The following is a 21,988-nucleotide window of genomic DNA, read 5'->3' on the forward strand; positions in this document are numbered from 1 at the left end:
ACTAGTCCTGATGAGTATGGAAGTACTGAATCACTGAATTGGATACCTGAGACTGTTGTACTCTGTGTTAACTGATGGTTAGCAGAGTAGGCTGGTAGGTAGGGGAATGGGTGAAACAGGTGATGGAAATTACAGAGGACACTTAACTATGATGAATACTGGGTAATGTAGAGAATTGTCAAATCATTGTATTGTACACCTGTAAGTATTATAACACTGTATGTAAGTAGACTATAATGGAATTAGAATTAACTTAATGAAAAACGTGAAAAGATACACGTAAGTGAAAAAATACACATATGTCATAATATATGAACATAAGGATTATGAAGATAAAGGATAGTTTCATGGCCTGTAAGAAATGCAGAAATTGATAATGATACTAAGATTGATTTGAAGGAAGGAAAAAAAATGCAAATCTCTTCCTTTAATTGTCAGATTTTAAAACACACCACTTTCTAAAGAATTTTAGAATTTTCTTTTTTTTTTTTTTAAGATTTTATTTATTATTTATTTGAGAGAGAGACACAGAGAGAGAGAGAGGGAACACAAGCAGGGGAAGTAGGAGAGGGAGAAACAGGCTTCCCGCCGAGCAGGGAGCCTAATGTGGGATTCAATCCCAGGACCCTGGGATCATGACCTGAGACGAAGGCAGATGCTTAATGACTCAGCCACTGAGGCACCCTAAAAAAGGGAATTTTCATTTAAAATGTGAAATTGAGGAAAGCAAAGTAGACACATTAGGTACAACTGCTTTGAAGACTAAAGTTCCATTGAATGTGACTACTGTCACATTTTGCAGATTATAAGCAAGTAATGGTCATTGTGGTATTAAAAAATAATGACATTATAGTACATTTATATAATAGAATTCATGTGGTAAATGAAAATGGCATTAGAGAACAATATTTAATGCTAAAGAAAGGTATCTACAACATACTGTTTTGTGTAAAAGGATACACAGTTACAAGCATAACTGTAATATTTTTGTGAAAACCAAAGTATCTGAGTTTGTGTGTGTGTAGATAATCACACTCCTAGAAAAAAAATATTAAAAGGTAATTTTCTCTGGAACAAAAATCTTCTATGTTTCTGTTCTTAATTTTGATGTAAATTTAGTACTTTTAAAGAAATGGTTATTTCCTCTTTGTTCTGTGTAACCCTTAAGAAGTAAAATTTTGTCTTTTTTCTAGAATACTATTTTCCAAAATGATTCCTCAGAATACTAGTATGTGGTAGGGTGAAAAAAGGAAACACTGTAGACTGTTGAGTCTTGTTAACATATGGTTTAACAAAGTTAAACCAGGTTTATTTCCTGCAGGACTTCTCACACTACTTAACATGCTACTGTCCAGGGGCACCTGGGTGGCTGGGTCAGTGGGTTAAAGCCTCTGCCTTAGGCTCAGATAATGATCCCAGAGTCCTGGGATTGAGCCCTGCATCTGGCCCTCTGCTCGGCAGGGAGCCTGCCTCCCTTCCTCTCTCTCTCTGCCTGCCTCTCTGCCTACTTGTGATCTCTGTCTATCAAATAAATAAATAAAATCTTAAAAAAAAATGCTACTGTCCATTATAACTCAGAGGGGTATGTATTTAGTATATTCCAGGCTGTCTTGATTGTAGAAACATTGTTTTTCCTGGAATACTGCATAAGACTAGTATTCCACAGAACTCACTTTGGAAAGCTGTTTTAGAATATAAGTCATTTTAGGTAATTACATTTAGGTTTGAAATACTGGGATTGTTCCATGTTTGGGTATGACATGTTTTGTCTTCTACGACAAATAGCTTACACAAACTGCTCTTAGCTGTATGCAGTCTACACAAGTAAATAATAGTACTGGAGAACTTGGGTCTTAAAATTGTAAGTAAAGTTTCAGTGGGAAGATACCAACATTTCTTTAATACAAAATTAGTGTTCCTGTTGCATCTCATTTTTAGTCTGGTAATATAGGTAGTTGTTTATTTTAAGCCCCAGTGTAGTTGTCTTGCACGTATCTATTAAATGCTCTATTTCTGTGATAATGTTTTCATGTGTGGGCTAATGACTTGAAGTTTAATTTATTTAAATATATAAAAACAGAAGTTAACGTGTAAACCGTGATAAAATATTCATCTTAACCATTGTATAGAATTTGACTTTATAGAAGTCAAATGTTTTTCAGAAACTTTAGGCATATTTCATAATCTTACAATGAGATTGAAGAAATTACTGCTTATATTTGTTCCACAGAAAAAAAGGTACATTAAATGAAGTAAAGTACTGTAATTGAAATGTAGTCATTAAGGAAAGAGTGGTATTTTTTGAAAAATAGGATTAGATAAGTAATCAAGAATCATTAAGTGGTGGGCCTTTTTTCTTTTTATGAAAGAATGTTAATTTTTTATGGATGATGGAAATTTGGCCTTTTCCATTTTCTACTATAGGAAAACTACTGAAGTTGGGCTAATAGTGATTAATAATGATGTTTCCCTTATCATTTTTATTTTATGTGGTGTCATATTAAAAAAAGGAGTCAAATTTTTAGCAAAAACCTTTTAAAAGTAGAATATTAAAGAAAATTTAGCCACTGTCAAAAAAGGATGGGGCGCCTGGGTGGCTCAGTGGGTTAAGCCGCTGCCTTCGGCTCAGATCATGATCTCAGGGTCCTGGGATCGAGTCCCGCATCGGGCTCTCTGATCAGCAGGGAGCCTGCTTCCTCCTCTCTATCTCTGCCTGCCTCTCTGCCTACTTGTAATCTCTCTCTGTCAAATAAATAAATAAAATCTTAAAAAAAAAAAAAAAAGGATCAAAGCTGATTTGATAATTTAAGTCTCCTGACAAAAAAATTGGTAGTCTCTTCTGTGTTTGGGTAATAATAAGAATAATCAAAAATAGTTGATTGAAATATGTATAGTGATATGTTTGTTGGAACTCTGAAATAATAGCTGGAAACATGGTGATGCCACTCAAAGATAAAATTATTCAACAAATTCATGTACCCTTTTACAACTCTAATACTTTGCAGTGTGAAGTTTGGTAAGTTAATCACCCTCCTATGTCCCCCACCTCCATGACCTACTGTCTCTTTTTACATAATTACGAATTTGCAAAAGATAAAAAGCTTTTTAATCCTTAAATTGCTTTTAAGAGTCTAAAAATAAATTAATGTGAATGCAGACTGAGGATATTGTTTTACCTAATTTTTATTATTATTTATGTTATTCTTAAATCTAGGTATCTTCAAAGAACAGTAAAGCATCCAACTTTACTACAGGATCCTGATTTAAGGCAATTCCTGGAAAGTTCAGAGGTATTATTTCTACTTTAAATTTTTATATGATATGAATGTTCTCATTATTTGTGTTTGTTATTAACTTTTGTAAAAATATATGTCCAGTAAATAGTTGGATTGGTAAATGGAATAAAATGATTTTTTTTGGCTTAGTATTTTAATTAGCTTTAATTATTTAAATTACTACCAAAATATCTTCTTTGCATTGATAATTGTAGGATGATCAGTTTCTTTTTCAAAAATTTTAAACCACATTTAGAAGAATGACTTATAAGTAGTTTAATTCTCAGTGCCCAAGTTGTTGCTTTAGGCATTAAGTTGAAATAAGTTTATTTGGGCCTTCTTTTAGAGACATTTGAGTGTGTTCATTTGTCTACATTCTAATATTCTTACTGAGGTTCTGAAATGCAGATTTGTGACTTGAAAGAGCTTAAATTATCACTGTGCTTCCCCTTATATTTGAGCTGCTTGGTACATTTGGGGCTTGTCACAGTTTAGAATTTTAATTACTACCCTTTGAATTTAAAAAAAATTTATTTGAATCCCAGAATTTTTGAAAAATACAAAATCACACTGTCCTGACTGAGCCTAAGGAAATTTTTCTCAAGACTTTCTTCTTTTCTTATAAACAAGTTTATTTCTGCAAGCGAACAGGTGGCCAGTGTTAAGGTAGTTGGCAATTTCTTAATATATTTTGACAAACAGAGTGTTGTTCCATCTAAATGTAAACGTGCAGAAGAAAAGCAAATGGAAAGTCTATTTTTTAAGTTTTCCTTTGAGAGTGTACAAGTGGTATATTTGAGAAATTAGATCTCACTATTGAAACGTATGAGAGTGAAGAAAATACAACCGCCTTTTTTCCTTCTCTTTTTTTTTTTTTTTTTTTTGGTGGGGGTGTGCAGTCCCTTTTGTGCCCAGTTAAACCTCCAGCCTTTTAACCGGTTTGTTTGCCCTTATTTGTCATTCAATTCCAGCTGCCTAGAGCAGTTAACACACAGGCTCTGAGTGGAGCAGGAATATTGAGGATGGTGAACAAGGCTGCCGACGCTGTCAACAAAATGACAATCAAGATGAATGAATCGGATGCAGTAAGAGCTGATTTTTCGACTTGAATAATGAGATGAATTAATGAGCCCAACAATTGCATTTTAAAGCTGTACAAGTAGAAAATAGGATATTAATTTGCTTATTGAGTTTAGTTCTCAGCCACATCAGTTGACTACCATGGTTATACATGGTTAATTTGTTGCTTTAAAACAAGGAATGTGCCTTGCTATTGGTAACCTAATTTACAGTGGTTTGTTCTTGCTAAATTAGCTCCATTTTTCATTTTTTTTCTTAGTGGTTTGAAGAAAAGCAGCAACAATTTGAAAATCTGGATCAGCAACTTAGGAAACTTCATGCTAGTGTCGAAGCCTTGGTCTGTCATAGAAAAGGTGTGTTTGCCTTGTTTTTTATGTGTTTAACACTGTAAGTTAATTCAAATATTTTATTTAAATTTTATTAAAAAGAACATTCCAAGGTTTCTATAGAAGAGGGAGAGCAAAAGTTTAAGAGAAGGTTTTCTATTTGAATCTTGTTAATGTTGTTTTTTTTTTTTTTTCTACTTTAGCCTCACTTGTAGTTGAGAAATAGAAAAATCCTGAGCTTGTAAAAATATATTTTGAATTTTAGGTTAAAACTGTTGTTCATTTAACTCTGTTAAGCATACTTAGAGTTTAATGAAGATGTCTTATTAGTAACTGATATAATTAAAAATATCAAATTAAAAAATTGATATTTGAAATTTATCTTTAAAATTTTTTTGTGTACCTGTATTTCATAGAATACTCTGAATTATTTTCTTCGTTTTTGAACAACTATATTGGAAAGTCTGGGGAGGGCAAGTTTGAAAAAACTGATAGAAAATTTAAGTTGTGATTTTATAAATTCTGCCATGAAACGTTTGTTTTTTTAAGAATACAAGGATCTTAATGTTAGGTTTCTAAAATACTTAATAAGTAATTTACTGCCATTACCAGTAATCCATTTTAGTAAAAATAATTAGAGAAATACATCAGTGCACTCATTATTGAAAGTAGTTTATAACAGCTTTTGCCATTTGTACTGTCTCTTAGGGGAATTGCTTTATGGTTCTTAGAGAATTTTATGTAATGCAGAGCAGTTTCTAGGCAATGTCAGTTTCTGAGCAGTGTATTATTAGTCATTGACATTATATATTCTGTAAACATCTGTTTTTCTTTATTCAAAGTGTCTGAAATGATAATGTTCAAAAATCTTGCAGATATTTTTAGTATTTCTACTGAGCATAATGTTTAAGCATTGTTGTACATACAAAAAAAAATAAGATTTCCATGAATTGTATGTATAACTTACCTGGCTTAGTCTTGTTAGCTAAATGATATTTTCATTAAAAATTATAGACATTTTCAATTTCAAATAAATGTTTAAAGACCAAAAAATGTAGTATAAATTGATTGTAAGTGTTCCTGTTGCATTCCATATTAAAAATAAATCTGATCTTTTGCAAGAATACGTAAAAGCAGTGAGCCCTTTAGAAAGAAAGGGGAGGCAGATTGTTATATTAAATTATTAAACATCGTTCCTTCCCTGGGAATATAGGCAGTAGTTCTTCTTAGTTTTTCTTTAATGTTCTTCTTAACTCTAAGTAGAGCTCTGAGCACTTGGCATTTATGCCAAAGGCATTTTAATGACTGGTTGTTTTATGTTAATTATTTTAAAATAATTATTTGAATGATATAGGAACTGATAAAATTTAGGGGAAAGGTGGAAAAACCACAGCAATATTTAAAAACTTTACTAGAGAACACTAAAAGTGAATACTTTCTGTTTCAGAACTTTCAGCCAACACAGCTGCCTTTGCGAAAAGTGCTGCCATGTTAGGTAACTCTGAGGACCACACTGCTTTATCTAGAGCTTTGTCTCAGCTTGCAGAGGTAGAGGAGAAGATAGACCAGTTACATCAAGAACAAGCTTTTGCTGACTTTTACATGTTTTCAGAACTACTTAGTGACTACATTCGTCTTATTGCTGCAGTGAAAGTAAGCTTTATTTGCAATCTTCCCTTGAGTTCTTCTCACTTCTGTGGTTTGGTTAGCTGTAAGGCATGTATTTAAGTGTTTAAGTTCTGTATTCTACCAGTACATATAATGGGTTCAAAATGATGATTCATAGCCAGATGTTTTCTTCTACTATGACTTGGACAGTGTAGTAGATATAATTGATGTTTTTAAGAGATCCAGGAAATGCCAAATAAGATAAAACTGGTAACATTTACTTTCATATTTACATATATAAGTTTACAGCTAGGTGGTAGCATTTATTGTTCATTGTAGCATGAACTGAAACTAGCCATGGGCTCTTAGTAAAGGTATAATAGGAAGCAAAACAAAACCAGAGGTGATTGGTGCACAAGTATGTTTTAATGGTGGCTTTTAGCATGTATTTGGACTATAAGTAGACATTCTATGCATACACGGAAGGGTATAGTTACTGTGTATTTATAGATGGAATGGGACTAGATTAGATAATAAATTGTGTTCTCTAGTGGTAATGTTTAAGAATAAACAGTTTCTGAGAATTGGGAGAGTAATCGAGTTAACTAGTAAAAATTGGTACTTTGTAAGTATCTCCAGCAATCAGACAGTTAAACCAAGTATTACTTTATTCTGTGTTTCAGAAGGTACTTTAAGGTCTTGTTGCATCTTTTAATTATTGTTATGAGCATTAATCATCATTGGGTGGAGGAATTGGGAACTCACCTTTTATTGAAAGTTAATGAGACCTTGTTCTTGCTTTCTTATGCAGAATTTTTTCAACTAAAGTCTGTGATCAAGTTAGTATTCATCTGTAGTCAGAACATTGATACACTGCATATTCATTTATGATCTTTTTCTCAAGCTAATTGTAACAATTATTGTTACAATTGCTAGAGGGTTCTTAGCACTTCAGAATGGTGATACCTTGGGTTTGGTAGATTACCAGTTTTGCCTGTATTTACTGTTAGATGTTACTCTTTATATTCCTGATGGTTAACTTTTCTTTTCAGTTATTTGAAGAAGTTAATATAGAGGTACCTGGGTGGCTCAGTCAGTTAAGCCTCTGCCTTCAAAAAAATCATGATCCCAGGATCCTAGGGTCTAGTCCCACATCTGGCTAGTGGGGAGCCTGCTTCTCCCTCTCCCTCTGTTGCTCCCCCTGCTTGTGCTTCTCTCTCTCTGTCAAGTAAATAAAATATTGTAAAGGAAGAAGTTAATATAGATAACAGTTATTAGATTATACTTGGCTATATATCAGCAGCTTGTGATAAACGAAAATCCAGTTCACAAATAATGGTTCCTGCTTCTCTCCTGCCCGCTCTCAGCCTCATTCCAGAATTTGCACTATCATGAGGGCTGCTGTAAAAAAGTTTGAGTGCCTTTCAAAATAACTGTGGGTCTACAAAGGCAAGCTGAGCAGTGTCTGTGAGAAGTGCCAGCTGAGAAGAGCTAACCTAGGAGGACACTCCATGGTGGGAATGGCCTGCTAGCGTCCTGGGTGGTGAGCCCCGACCTGGGCAGGCCTCGTGCTGCCTAAATCTTGCTGTGTATTTTTACATTTTCTGAAATTACCCTTACCCAGTGTAAGTTTGTCCCTTGGATTTATGTTTCCCAGAGTAACAGTGACACTAAAAGAGGTACCACAATCAACTGAGTTTGGGAGATAATGTACAGTATCCCTGTCTTACTGATTCACAGAGCATTAAAATGCTCAGAACTCTCAGTAAAAAATAAAACATTTAACTTTGTTTAATCTAGAGCCTTCCAAATTCATACAAACAGGAGTTGTTTTCCATTTAATATCTTTTTACATGAATGGAACAGAGTTTAGAAAGACCTGAACTAGTGATTCATTGACTAAAAAAAAAGTTAAAAAGCTGTGCTCAAGCTATACCTTGAGGTTAACTGAGCTCTTTTCATGTTGGCTTTGTGTTTTCTGCTGAAACCAACCCAGGTCAGCTGCACCAAGGAGTTGAGAAGTTACGGAATAGTGTGACAGGGAATTTTTGTGCTCTTTACATTTGGTTTGGTTTTTGTTTTAAACTGATTCGTTTGTGTTTGAAAAAGTGATACATGGACATAATAAATCCAACAGCCCAAAAAGTTCAAGTTCTCTACCCAAGACTGCTAGACTCTCTTTCCTTTGTCAGATGCTGTTACATTCTTGTGTGTCTTTACAGAATTAGCTATGCACGTATGAAGGCTCTTTTTTTCTTCCCATTTCTCTCTTTCTCTTCCTCCCTCCCTCCCTCCATCTCTTCCTTCTTGAAGAAGGAACATACTATATGCACTGTACTTTGCCTACTTTTTTGATCCTTTATATTTTAGAGGTGTCCATGTTGGGATATGTTGAGATGTTAAATTCTTTTTATGTTTACATGGTTTTAGATAGCATATTAAAGTACTTTACATTATTTAATGTCTAGTTGTAAATACTGTTCTTTGAAAATAACTCTTTGGGCATAAAATACCCAGAAGTGGAGTCACTTGGCCAAAGGGTATATGAATTTTAAATTTCAATAGATACTCTCATATTACTGTCCAAAGAGATTATACTTCTTTGTACTCCCATCAGCATACATGTTGCTTCTTCTCTCACCCAATGATGAAGGTATTTTTTTTGTATAAGCATACATTTCTTTGGTTAGTTTGAATTTAAGCATCTGTGTAGATGATAAGCCATTTGTATTTTGTGTGTGTATGTGAACTCTTCATGTCCTTTGTCCAATTTTCTCTTGTGTTTTGTCTTACATATTTCTTAAAGTTCTTTACTACTACTTAGCTCTTTTGTTTTTAATCATATCAAACATACTTTACTTTTTAAAAAAATACTTATTTGCGAGAGCAAGCATATGCCCAAGCATCGGGTGTGGGGGGGTGGTGTGCAGAGGAAGAGGGAGAGAAACTCAGGCAGACTACTCGCTGAGTATAGAGTCTGATGCAGGGCTCGATCTCACAACCTTGTTGAGATGACCTGAGCTGAAACCCAGTCAGATGCTCGACCATCTGCATCATCCACGTATCCAAAAATACTTTTCTGATGATAAATTTGAAACTTAGAGTATTGAGAATTAGAGTATAGGGCCAAAGCGGGGAAGGAACTAAGACCCTTTGAAATTCGGACCCTGAAGAAAGATAAATTTCAGCCATTTACAGTATTACCTAGGCCTGGCCTTATATACAGGAAACACCTATTTTCCTCTTTGTACAGAACATGGCCTCCCATTTCCAGGACTCCATTTTTTTACTAGCACTATTAAATAGTAAATTCGTTGCCTGCATTCTCATGTATTAGCCTTCTGTGAATCACTAAAGTAGGGAGAGGGGTTGACAATAATGGTTTTCAATGTGTTTAGCACTAGAACTCTTGATAAAAAGAATTCTTGCAGGGAATCTGAATTTATAAAATATATCAAATACATTTTTAAACCAACCCTGTAGATGGGTTTCCCAAGAAGTTGAAAAGCCTCATTGTTCAGCTGTAAGTAATCAGCATCCTTTCGGGACTCCAGGAGCCTGAGCAACATACTTTCAGATTCACTGAATTGCAGTGTAATATTAATTAAAATTACAGTCGCAGTGTCTTGATAGGCCAGGGAAAATGTTTCACAACTACAGCCTTGTCTAAACTAGACCAGTTTGTATACAAATGTGTAACATAAATTGGCAGGGGTGGGGGAGGTCCAAAGTGTGTCCTCAGTGTAAGTTTGTCCCTCTTAGAGGAGTGGCTGGGTTCTCTTAGAGCAGACTAGCATCTTGAAATACAGTTATGACTTATTGATCTTTAAGGTAGCATTTTTAGATAAAGTATGCTTTTGATTCTTTTGTATGTGTGTTTATGTGTTCCAAGGGTAGGAAAACAAATGAAAAAGTTATTTCTTACAGAGCTAAGATGAATTTTTTCTTTCTGTAATAACCTGACTTTAGTAATTTTGTCTTTATTTTATAACTCCTACATCTTTGCCATAATAAACATGTGATAATTCTGGAATCTTAGGAGTTACTAAATTGGACAGGGAGCAAATTAGTTTAAATTAGTGTATCACCGGGCGCCTGGGTGGCTCAGTGGGTTAAGCCGCTGCCTTCGGCTCAGGTCATGATCTCAGGGTCCTGGGATCGAGTCCCGCATCGGGCTCTCTGCTCAGCAGGGAGCCTGCTTCCGTCTCTCTCTGCCTGCCTCTCCGACTACTTGTGATTTCTCTCTGTCAAATAAATAAATAAAATCTTTAAAAAAAAAAATAAAAATAAAAATAAATTAGTGTATCACCAAAAAAGCCAGTTTATATATATTGAGAACTTAAGCAGATATTAAAATTAGAGGGCATTATGGTTACCTTTTTGTACTGGTACATATTTTAGTAATCAAATTGTTGTTACAGAGGCGTCTTATAAATGAGGAGCTGATACGGCCCTCTTCCCCTAAAGACTAGGAATTTAAATTATTTTTTGGTGTTGTATATGTGTGTGTGGAAGGGGTGAGGAGTGAGGATTTGTTCTAAATGCGAGTGACTTTCGCAGTCTAGTTATGGTGGCTGTTTTTGTTATGTTTGTGATTTTTGTCCCAAATTAACTTGGCTGAAGCAAAATTAACTTGTAATAAGAAAGGTCTTGAGGAAGATGTTACCTCATGACTATAAGAAAACCAACAAAGGAGACAGTAAGATGTGCTTAGTAATGTGAGAAGAGAAGTTATGTGAGACGACAAATGAAAACTAACAAAGTGGATTTAAGTATCGGTAGATAAAAGTGTTTTGATTTATCAGTTTGACCAGTATATCTTTTTATCATGGTTATTATGAAATATGCACAGTCTTTGGAAAAAAATACTTTTGTTTCTGGTGGATTTGAAGTTTTCAGTGCAGTTGCCTACATTTTTAAAATATGCAATATGATATAAATATGCAGTCTGATACTGTTTTTTATCCATGTTACTAAGCTGTTATTATTTGCACTTTTAATATAAATCTTGAATTTATCAACTCTAATTGATAATGTGTGTGTTTAGAAGTCATCTGTAATAGTACCTGCTAATTATTAAACATCCACTAGATGGATGTTTGGGCATCTGCCTTCGGCTTGGGTTATGATCCCAGGGTCCTGGGATCGACTCCCGCACTGGGCTCCTTGCTCTGTGGGGAGCCTGCTTTTCCCTCTCCCTCTACTGCTTCCCCTGCTTTTGCTCTTTTACTCACTCACTCTCTCTCAAATAAATAAATAAAATCTTTAAAAACAAAAAACAAAACCCACATACAAGATGCATTTCATGTGCTACATTTTTTTCATTTTATTTCGTGGCCACTAATATAGATCTCATTTTCTTCCTTTTTTATGGGAAAACTGTGGCTTATAGAAGTTAATTTATCCATGCTCATAGAGTCACGAAGCTAGGATTTGAATCCAAATTTGATCTGTTCCAAAGTCTACATTGTTTTTAAAGATTTTACTTGTTTCATATGAGAGAGTGAGCAAGCAAGGAAGAGAGAGCAAGAGCATGAGTTGGGGGAGAGGGAGGGAAAAGCAGACCCCTTGCTGAGCAGGGAGCCCAGTGTGAGCAACCCAGGACCCTGAGATCGTGACCTGAGCCAAAGGCAGACGCTTAACCTACTGAGCCACCCAGATGCCCCAAAAACCTGCGTTTTAAAAATAAATTCTCTGCATGCTTTTCTCTTATTAGGACATGTATTTATTTACTGTTTCTTGGTCTAAAAAGTTCTTTTTGGAATAATGAAAATAACTCTGGTGTAGTGCTTTCTGCTTCACCTAGTTTATTAACGCTTGCTTCATGTGTTCAGTTAGCAAATGCTGACAGAACACACATGTATCCCCAGCATCAAATTAGGAAAGGAATTACTATGGGGTTTCTCCCATCCTGTCCATCCCCTTTTCTCCTGAGATTCGAATTACTCTAATGGTCATAATTCATTTCTTAGCTTCCATCAACCTCCTCTTGTGCTACCAAACCCCTTGAAAGCACTGGTGGATTTGGTTGACTTGGTCTGTTATGCTCTTTTTGTCCAATTCTTCATTTGGTCCTGCCTACTAGATAGGGGTGTGTGTGTGTGTACGTGTACACACAGTAAAGCCATGCACAAATACCCCTGCTTGTTTGCCCTGTTTATTTTTGTGTAGGACTATCTCTCCTTTTTTCTTTTCTTTTTTGATTTTCTTTCTTTCTTTCTTTCTTTTTTTTTTTTTTTGAATTGTGTTATACTATTACTTCTTAATTACTTTGCCTTTGTTTTATTTGCTTTTGGTCTTCACTTCCTCTTGTTTATGGGTTTTTCTCATTTTATTTTAATAATTTCTGACTTATTTCCAACATTTAAATCTGCTTTTAGTATTACTAAGTAGGAAAATTTAGAATATAGGTATGATACTGGCTTTTTCTTATTAAAGAAATCTTTGTTGAAAGCATAAAACTCTGTTAGGAATCTTGTTAGTCAAATATAAAACCCAAAAGGCTAGTGAAATGCATCTTGTATATGGGTTTTGTTTTTTGTTTTTAAAGATTTTATTTATTTATTTGAGAGAGAGTGAGTGAGTGAAAGAGCAAAAGCAGGGGAAGCAGTAGAGGGAGAGGGAAAAGCAGGCTCCCCACAGAGCAAGGAGCCCAGTGCGGGAGTCGATCCCAGGACCCCGGGATCACGACCCAAGCCAAAGGCAGATGCCCAAACATCTGAGCCACCCAGGCGCCCCTTATATGTGGTTTTTGTTTGTTTATTCAGAGCTGTTCTGTTTCATCCAGTCATAGGAGCCTTTTTTAATTTTTGTTTTTGAGCAAATGAAAATGGATGTTTCTTTTATATCGGCATGTTTATTTTCATTATCCCAATATCTGAGATTAGTGTGTTAAGTACTTGCTTTTTTGTGTTTGTTTTCAGTAGTATCACAGCACTTCTCGTGTTTTGAAAGTATTTCGGTGTTACTGTCACTTACTAACATTATGTCCTTCACTTACAGGGTGTGTTTGACCATCGAGTGAAGTGCTGGCAGAAATGGGAAGACGCTCAAATTACTTTGCTCAAAAAACGTGAAACTGAGGCAAAAATGATGGTTGCTAACAAACCAGATAAAATACAGCAAGCTAAAAATGAAATAAGAGAGGTGATTAATATAAAATGCTTTACTTACCACTTTACTCAAATTTTTCATGAGTCATTCATATATGCATAATTTTTCATAAATTCTTTTCTGAACCATTCAACACTAGTCATTTTTCCATAATTTAATGAACTGTGTTGGAATTACTTTAACATTTTGATCATCATTAAAATCTCCAGAGCCCTTTGGTATTTCCACATGATTATGGAATGGATAAAGAAGCACACAAGGAAAAGATTTAAATTAACCTTTAATAATTTCTTTTGAGATGGTCAGTTTGATTTCAGTTGCTTATTTTATGTCTAAGAATAGCTTTAGAGCATAGACTTACCCACATTTAGCTTTCCAAGCAACATTATCCCCCATATATATAGTACTATATATGGTATTTTAGTAAATTTATATAAGTTTATTATAATTTATACACTTTTTTTGCCATGCTTCAATAAGGAAATTGAAGAGGTAGGATAACCTTTATATTACTAAAAGTAAATGTACCTGCTCTTTGAAGAGTATGTACCACTGTTTTGGTTACATAGTGGGAAAATATCATTTCATTGCTTTAAGTCTTCAGTTATTTTATTTTAGCTACTCCATTGGTCACTAATCATAATGTTTTGTTGTTTCTGTACTGAACTTAATGTTTACCAGTAGGTCTTCAGACCATAATTCCACGTTTTTTTTTTAATCTGAGCATTTAATATAAAAATTGATTTTAAATGTTTGTTGTACGGTTTTCTTAATTTAAAGTATTTCCATGGGCATATAAATTGTGGTGAACATGTATTCTTGAACTTGGCAGAATGTTGTTGAGACATTATGAAACAATGATTTCAGAAAGAAATGATAAAACTACCCCAACACTGCAAGGTTAATAGTGAATTTTATATTCAAAAATCTTTTCATCTGTCTTAGTCATATTTAATTAAGCTCTGAGGATTGTAATTGATTAAGTACTAGAATATCCTAATCTTGAGTATGTGTCTGACAGTGAAATATTAATGAAAATTAAGCTGATAGGCATTTCTAGTATTGAAAAGTTAGATAAAAGTTTGAATGATCCTGGGGACGCCTGGGTGGCTCAGTTGGTTAAGCAGCTGCCTTCAGCTCAGGTCATGATCCCAGCGTCCTGGGATCGAGTCCCACATCGGGCTCCTTGCTCAACAGGGAGCCTGCTTCTCCCTCTGCCTCTGCCTGCCAGTCTGTCTGCCTGTGCTCGCTCTCTCCCCTTATCTCTCTGATAAATAAATAAAATCTTTAAAAAAAAAAAAAAAAAAGTTTGAATGATCCTGAATTGGGCTTTGCCCTTATGGAGCTTCCTTAGGGTTGACAGAAATTAAATTAAGTGAGTGATCGTGACAGCTAGTTCTATACTATTTTCCTTACAAAAATTAAAAATTGTGCATTTTTGTTTGTTTCTATTAGTGGGAGGCAAAAGTACAACAAGGAGAAAGAGATTTTGAACAGATTTCTAAGACCATTCGAAAAGAAGTGGGAAGATTTGAGGCGAGTATAATGACATGGTCCTAGTGTGCTATGATTTTGTAGTAAAATCAAACTTAGTTTTGTACTGATGGACTTTCTTCTTTATTGTACTGCAGAAAGAACGGGTGAAAGATTTTAAAACTGTTATTATCAAGTACTTAGAATCATTAGTACAAACACAACAACAGGTAAGCTAATTTTTTTATATCTTATTTTATAACATACAAACTTCTTCTAGAACTTACTTTTGGTATACTTTTTCATTTTAAAGATAGCAGTGAAAGAAAGTTTTTAAATTTAATGGAGGAATAAGGAACAGAGTAGAAAAAAAACTGATGACCACAGAGGAAAACATGGTAGTTAAATTGGAAACTTTCAGGTCGTTTTTGCCTTTACTCCTAAACTCCAGTTGAGATACATTTTTCCCAGATTAAGGTGAGGAGAAACTTGCTGAACAGCGTTTCCCTTTTTCAGTCTTCCTAGGTTTTATTTCCCCAGTGATCACACCTGTTTGAGTAAATTCTTATAATAAGTTCTCTTCCATAACAGAACTTAAAAACTGGCTTTTCTTAAGCTTGGGGGTGGGGTTTTTTATTGTTGTGATTTTTATTTTATTTTGTGTGTAGTAGGTGGTAATTGTATGCCACAGATGGTATTTGTTTCCTTAACTAGAGAACAGAAGACCACAGATTTTAATTAAAATCTGTAATAAGATAATATAAATTTGAGTAATCAGATTATTTGATGTCATGAATTGAAGAATTTCTTTATCCAGCTTTAAAATATGTGGATTAGGAAGTTGCTTATATAATATGTAATAGATTGATTTTTAATTGAGAGATGACATTATACCTTAAAATTATATTTAGTCTTTAAATACTTCATAAGATAATTTATGTGAATTCGTTTTTAAAGGAATTGTTTTAAATGTAACTTTACTTTGATTAATTCTGTGGACTACGGAAGAAACTGGCAGCAGATTCCTTTTACTCTCAAACACATGTCTGTTTCTTGCCTAATACTTTTTTCTTCCACCTTTTTGCCATTGTGTTTTGCTAGAGTAACATAAAATGTGAATATCCTCTGAATTAGAATATGTTATCACTTTAAATTGGAAAAGTTCATTGCAGTTTTATTTAAGGTATTCTCACTTAATTTACATTAACAGTCTGCTTACAGAGTTTTGCATAAATTAAGAAGATCTTAAGTTGTGAAGTTTTTTTTAAAAAATTTTATCATTTACATCAAAAACTGAAATTAGCCTTTAGTAATTAACATTTTTAATAATTTATACTTGAATTACATTGACAGACTTCAGAATTAAAAGTTTAAATAATCCCTCATAGAACTAGACTTTAGTAAATGTTATTCATTGTTAGGTTTTTAAAAAAATGCTGTATGGTATATATGCATGTAAGTCACAAAAAGATAATTAGAATATCTGGTTATGATCCGCAGCTGATAAAATACTGGGAGGCATTCCTGCCTGAAGCCAAAGCCATTGCCTAGCAAGAAGATTTCTGTTACGAAGATCTTGGATGTTTGTTCCAGTTATGCTGAATTCCGCAGTGAAATCATTTAAAACCATCTAAATAAACCACTCTATATTTTATGAATTACATGTGGTTTTTTTATATACATATATATGTGTGTATATATATATATATATATATATATATATATACTCTGACATTTTATTACAAGCTGCATGTCCTGACCCTCTTGGAATTAAGCGGACTGTGGCATGACGTTCTGCAGTACTTTGCTGAATTGAACACTATTGTGTCTTAAATACTTGCACTAAAAAGTGCACTGCAAGGCCAGAAAATTTTACAATATTTTTTCTTTACATTCTGTAGTGTGTTCACCCTCTTTATGAAATGAATTATCAATGCATTGATTAATGTTCACTTATACATTCCTGTACAGAAATTATGATTTTGTGATTACAGTAATAAAATGATATTCCTTGTGAATTATTAGTAACAAATTATTTGGGTATGTAAATATGTTAGAAAGCTTTTAAAAGCATTTTTAATCAGGAGAAACTTTTGCTTCTAGATGTACATAGGTGATGCTGTGATCCATTAAGTTTTTCTTAGTTGACAGAAAAAGCTGAACTCTTTCATAAATGATGAAATGAGGGCTAAGTTCTCTTCTGAAATCATCATAAACCAAAGAACTTTTATCTTTTGATTCTGCTCTGGGGAATGCTCTTGTCTTGAGTAAGGGAGAGAATGAATACTTCCTTTGCTTGTTTTACTCCCATCCCTGTTACCAGTGTCCAAGTTAGGAATTAGGAAAAAAATGTATTTCTCTGCTTCTGTTACAAGTTCTGTGATTTTGCTCAACTTCTTATCTTCAAAGTCCTAGACTTTGCGTGTATTTGATTTATTCTTTGCCTTTTCTTTGTTTTTCATTTTAAAGTAGGTAAGATCATCTATGGTCATACCTGACAAAGAATGGTACCATGCTGAAATTCCCCATGATTTGTTGAAAAACAAGGATAACATAAAGTACATTTGAAGTAAAATGAAATTTGCCTTTGGCACCCTTCTTAGTGATTCTGTATCTTGTTCAGATGGCTGTTACCTCATCCTTGATGCTAGGGAAAGCTTTGACTTGTGACTGGCATCACAGTTTTCATTCTTTAGAGTTCTTAAAGATGCCCCTCTTAAGCTTACCAGCTCCATCTCCCTGCTCAGTCAAGTATGGTATGTGGAACTGAGCCCTCTCTAGCACTTTACTGGATACATATGTCAGAGTATTCTCAGGATATGTTTGCTTCCACCTGTTCCAGCTGAAGTTTAAACCCTGCTGTAGACATTACTGATTTTTAGACTCCTGGAACTCAGAAGAGTACTAACACATAATATGTTAATAAGAAAGACTTGATGAACAGGAAACGAAAATCCTAGAAGATGCAAAATTATACATGCTCCCCTAAGAAGAAGAAAATTAAGCAGAAATAGGACTTCTCCTGTTGCTTCTGTTACAAATAACTTAGAAACTTTTGAGAAATGAGCAGTTCATTTTAATCTATATCATAGGCTATCTTGTTGGACCATTAGTACCGAGCAAAATCTACAGTGATGTTCTACTATTGCATCCACCATCACATTACTTCCAAAGGTACAGTTTACATAGTAGGTTAATAACTTAGTTATTCCCGTCAAGATCTTTCATTCTTCCGTGGTATGTTCATTAGAATATTCAGTACCTCCAAATAAAATAATATTCTCATTCTTGATCAAGCTGAAGAGAGTAACAGACCCTGAACCCGTTCCAGACTTCATTTCTCTTAACAGCCTTCGCCAAAAAAAGGAGTCTGTTGGAAATATCAAGTAAATGATACGATCCTCCGGTAGTTACCAACCTTTTTAGTATCTTCAACACTCAGCCCACCTCCACCTATCAATCTCCACATCCATTCATGTGACTAAAATACTTTCACTCCAGTAAATAGAACAAGGGCATTAATATTGCTGATAACATAGTCTTTAGTATAGGTCTGATTTTTTTTTTTCTTAAGCCAGATAAAGAAGGACTAAACCCGTTTAAGTGGGACAAGCTGAACCTGGAGTCAACATACATGTGTACAGTCTTGGTTCTGTCACTTTGTAGCTACGTGATTTTGGCCTTCTCACATAAAACTCATCTATAAAACAAGGGTATAAGACTGATTTTCCTGAAGTGCCTTTCCACTTTAAAATAGTTTGCTTAAAATACCAAACTTCAGTATCAATATTATTCTATTAGGAAATCAAATTTAATTAAAATCACCTATTAATAAAACAAGGCTAGAACAAAAATAACGTCAAAATAAGATTTCTAAAACCAAAAACGATGTTTTCCTGATGGTATTTTGACAAGCTATTTTCAACTATCCAGCTCGTTTTATACATGCATATATATTTATAGTAACCTCAAAATATCCTTGTTTCATTGTTGCTCTTCTTTAAACTTTTAAATTACCTGGATCTAGTAAAGTTTTACAAGTTCCTTGCACAAGTTGTTTCATGATGGTCTTTTAAGAAGCCTTTTAACAAAATCAGGTTTTCTGGAGGAATAGAATCAGATAAATAGGGAGGAGTATGTATATTCTCTTAAAAAATGCTTCTTAATGTCTAAGGGAATTATGAAGACTTACATTTTTCTGTCTTAATGCATATGACTAGTTACAAAGCTGATGGCTACTTCACTTTCCTTGTTGTGTCTCCCTGCTTGGGTATAGTCCGTGACTCACAAGAGTCAAGGATGGACAGCAGAAATTCAGTAATAGTAACTACTACTGATAGGTTGAGCATAAGTCTTCTTGTTTTCAGGGTAGTGAGGAGGAAAGAGAACACGTGTAAAAAGTCAATTATTCACTGGCTTGGGAACTGTGCAGGCATTTTCGTATCCTGTTCCTTAGTCTGGAAATGTGTGTATTTCTCCATGGGACATAGTGTGTGTTTCCAAGTATTGAAAAAAGACTTTGCAAAGAACCACCATTCCCTTCCTTATCTGAAATCTAGAGTCTGATTAAGTATCATTGCTAACTTTCACAGTGAAGGATTTGGTTTCAAGTAATAATGAAGGTAAATGGTTGACCAGACGGAATTAGCAAGAAGAGGGGAATGACGAGAGTGATGTAAATACAAGCTGACCCTTCTCTTTGTTTATAATCAGGGTTATTAAGAGAGGTCACAGTCATCTGTGGATGAGGTCCATAAGAGTTGAGACTTAAAAAAATGCAACGTGAGCCACATAAGTAATTCTGAGTTTTCTCTAGTCAAACTTGAACAAGAAAAAAAAGTTAAATATTTAAACCCAGTAGCTCCAAAATACTATTTCAGCATGTAATCTGGTATATCAAGGATTACTATGATACTTTACCTTCTGGTTTTCATGTTAAATCTTTGATATCCAAAAGTGTTTTACCCTTTCATTACCTCTCCATGCACACTAGCCACATTGTAAGTGATGAGTTGTCACACGTGGCTAGTGGCTAGAATACTGAACAGTACAGGTTTGAACAACGCCTGTGGAGATGGGGGCTAAGTCCCAATAGCTGGTTTATTTACAATCTCATACGCAGTGAAGAATTTGAAGTGAGATAAAAGGGACTAGTCGCTGTTGCTCTCAGGTATGATCTAGGTGCAAGACTTTGCAGCTTAGTTCTTTGCAGATACTGGATACTTGGTATCCACTGTGCATAAATTGTAGCACTGTGTTGCCAGAAGCCACTAAAGACTGTAGTACAACTTCTTTTACTGATGAGCAGATCCAGAGCTTGAATCCTTAGGATTGAGTTGATTTTTCCTGTTTTCCCTCTGTTAACCATCTGTGAACATTCATTCTTGAAAATGTGTGATAAGCTTTTCAAGATTCCTGTTCTAATCATTAACATATATAATTTGAGGAAGTCCTCTGGCATACAGAGAAGTCATTTCTTCAAACTGTTAATTCAGAAGTGGCTAAGAATAGAAGATTGTACAAACAAGAAAGTTGTGGCTTGTTGTCTAATCTTTTAACGTATGCGAAGAAATTAAAAATGCTCACCTTCCTTTCTCTTGTCACATACTTTTTTAAAAAACTTTAAGGATTGAATAATTAAAAGTATTTTTTTTTAACTAACTGGGTCAAGTGGAAACTTTGTAATTAAAGCCAATTAAGGTGAAGCTGCCTGTTAATACATAGGAAGTTTTTTGTTTTTATTAAGGCCAGTTAATGGGATAAACTGCTTTAAGAGGGAGTACTTTGAGAAAAAAGAAGGTTCTATTTTAAATTTATATATATACCTATGTAACTGTTTAATAAAAACTAAAATCAGACAAAATTTAACAAAACTAAACAATAAATTGCCTTATTGCTTCCATAGTCAAGTCTCGAGTTATCTCTTGATTTTAACTTAAATTTTCCAGATTTGGGGGCGCCTGGGTGGCTCAGTGGGTTAAGCCGCTGCCTTCGGCTCAGGTCATGATCTCAGGGTCCTGGGATCAGAGCCCTGCATCGGGCTCTCTTTTCAGCAGGGAGCCTGCTTCCTCCTCTCTCTCTGCCTGCCTCTCTGCCTTCTTGTCATCTCTCTGTCAAATAAATAAATAAAATCTTTAATAAATAAATATTTTAGAAAAATAAATAAATTTTCCAGACTTTTATTTCAAATGTTCTCACTATATAAGTGTGTGTGGATTTGTATGTGTACATAAATATTTGTGTACATGCATCACTGTAGGCTTTTCAAACAACTTAGTTTCTAAATTTCAGTTTAAAATGTTTCCCTGCCTCCTATAGTTGAGACATAAACTTTTTATGCTGTCATTTACGTTGCTTGGTACCATTATTTTACCAAGACCGACTTTAGTTGATTCTGTTTCTGAAATGTATTCCCTTCTTTCTTTTTCTCTCCCAGAGTCCAGATCTTATGACCAGATACCAGAACTGTCTTAAGTCTGTGAAACATACATTCTTTCACTCCCCATATACTGTCAGTCCTGCAATCTGCTACTAAAATTACCTTTCTAAAGAATTCTTGCCACAGTACCATTCACAGAATTCCCCAGTAGACCCCCCCCCCCTTTACAGACTACAGATACAGTTCCAAATGATACAAAACCTGGTCTCAAACTACTGCCTGTCCTGGCCTTATTACCCTTTACCTTTGCTTTAATCGCATGATGCTGCTGTCTTTGTGTGCATGCTCTAAGCTTTCTGGGTCCTTGCTGCTGTTGATGTTACCTTGTCTTGAGTTAAACTTTGCCCCTTGACCAGCAACCATTTAAATCCTATCCATTCTTTAGACTAAGGTCAAATTTTAAAAGTCCACATCTTCCATATATCCTTTTTAGACTCCTAACTAGAAGGACTCTGGGAACACCTTGTGCCTTTCAAACTGTACTAAACTGTTGGCTTTGTTGCATTATAGCATTATAGCTTTGTTGCATTATAGATGGGCTATCTACTTTGATTAGTCTGTGTGCCCCTTGAGGAATGACTATGCCCTTGTTAGTTCTCATAGAACCTACAATGGTACAGTCACAAGATGTGTATAGTGCTGCATCTAGCCCATGAGTTTAAACCCTAGCTCTA

General features: G+C 34.6%; 1 protein-coding gene across 1 annotated transcript in view; it reads left to right on the top strand.

Annotated features, from left to right (window-relative positions):
* The window catches only part of SNX2 (sorting nexin 2), a 56,095-nt gene extending 39,562 nt beyond the window's left edge, over positions 1-16,533 (top strand). The window contains 8 exon segments of the mRNA XM_004761355.3: positions 3,215-3,290; positions 4,247-4,360; positions 4,615-4,708; positions 6,129-6,334; positions 13,292-13,435; positions 14,858-14,938; positions 15,034-15,105; positions 16,376-16,533. Coding sequence (XP_004761412.2) covers positions 3,215-3,290; positions 4,247-4,360; positions 4,615-4,708; positions 6,129-6,334; positions 13,292-13,435; positions 14,858-14,938; positions 15,034-15,105; positions 16,376-16,426 — 838 coding nt within the window. The 3' untranslated portion in view covers positions 16,427-16,533.
* The last annotated feature ends 5,455 nt before the right edge of the window (positions 16,534-21,988 follow it).

The sequence above is a fragment of the Mustela putorius genome, unplaced genomic scaffold (assembly GCF_011764305.1).
Source record: "Mustela putorius furo isolate JIRA1106 unplaced genomic scaffold, ASM1176430v1.1 tig00000561_pilon_pilon_pilon, whole genome shotgun sequence".
Lineage (NCBI taxonomy): Eukaryota > Metazoa > Chordata > Mammalia > Carnivora > Mustelidae > Mustela > Mustela putorius.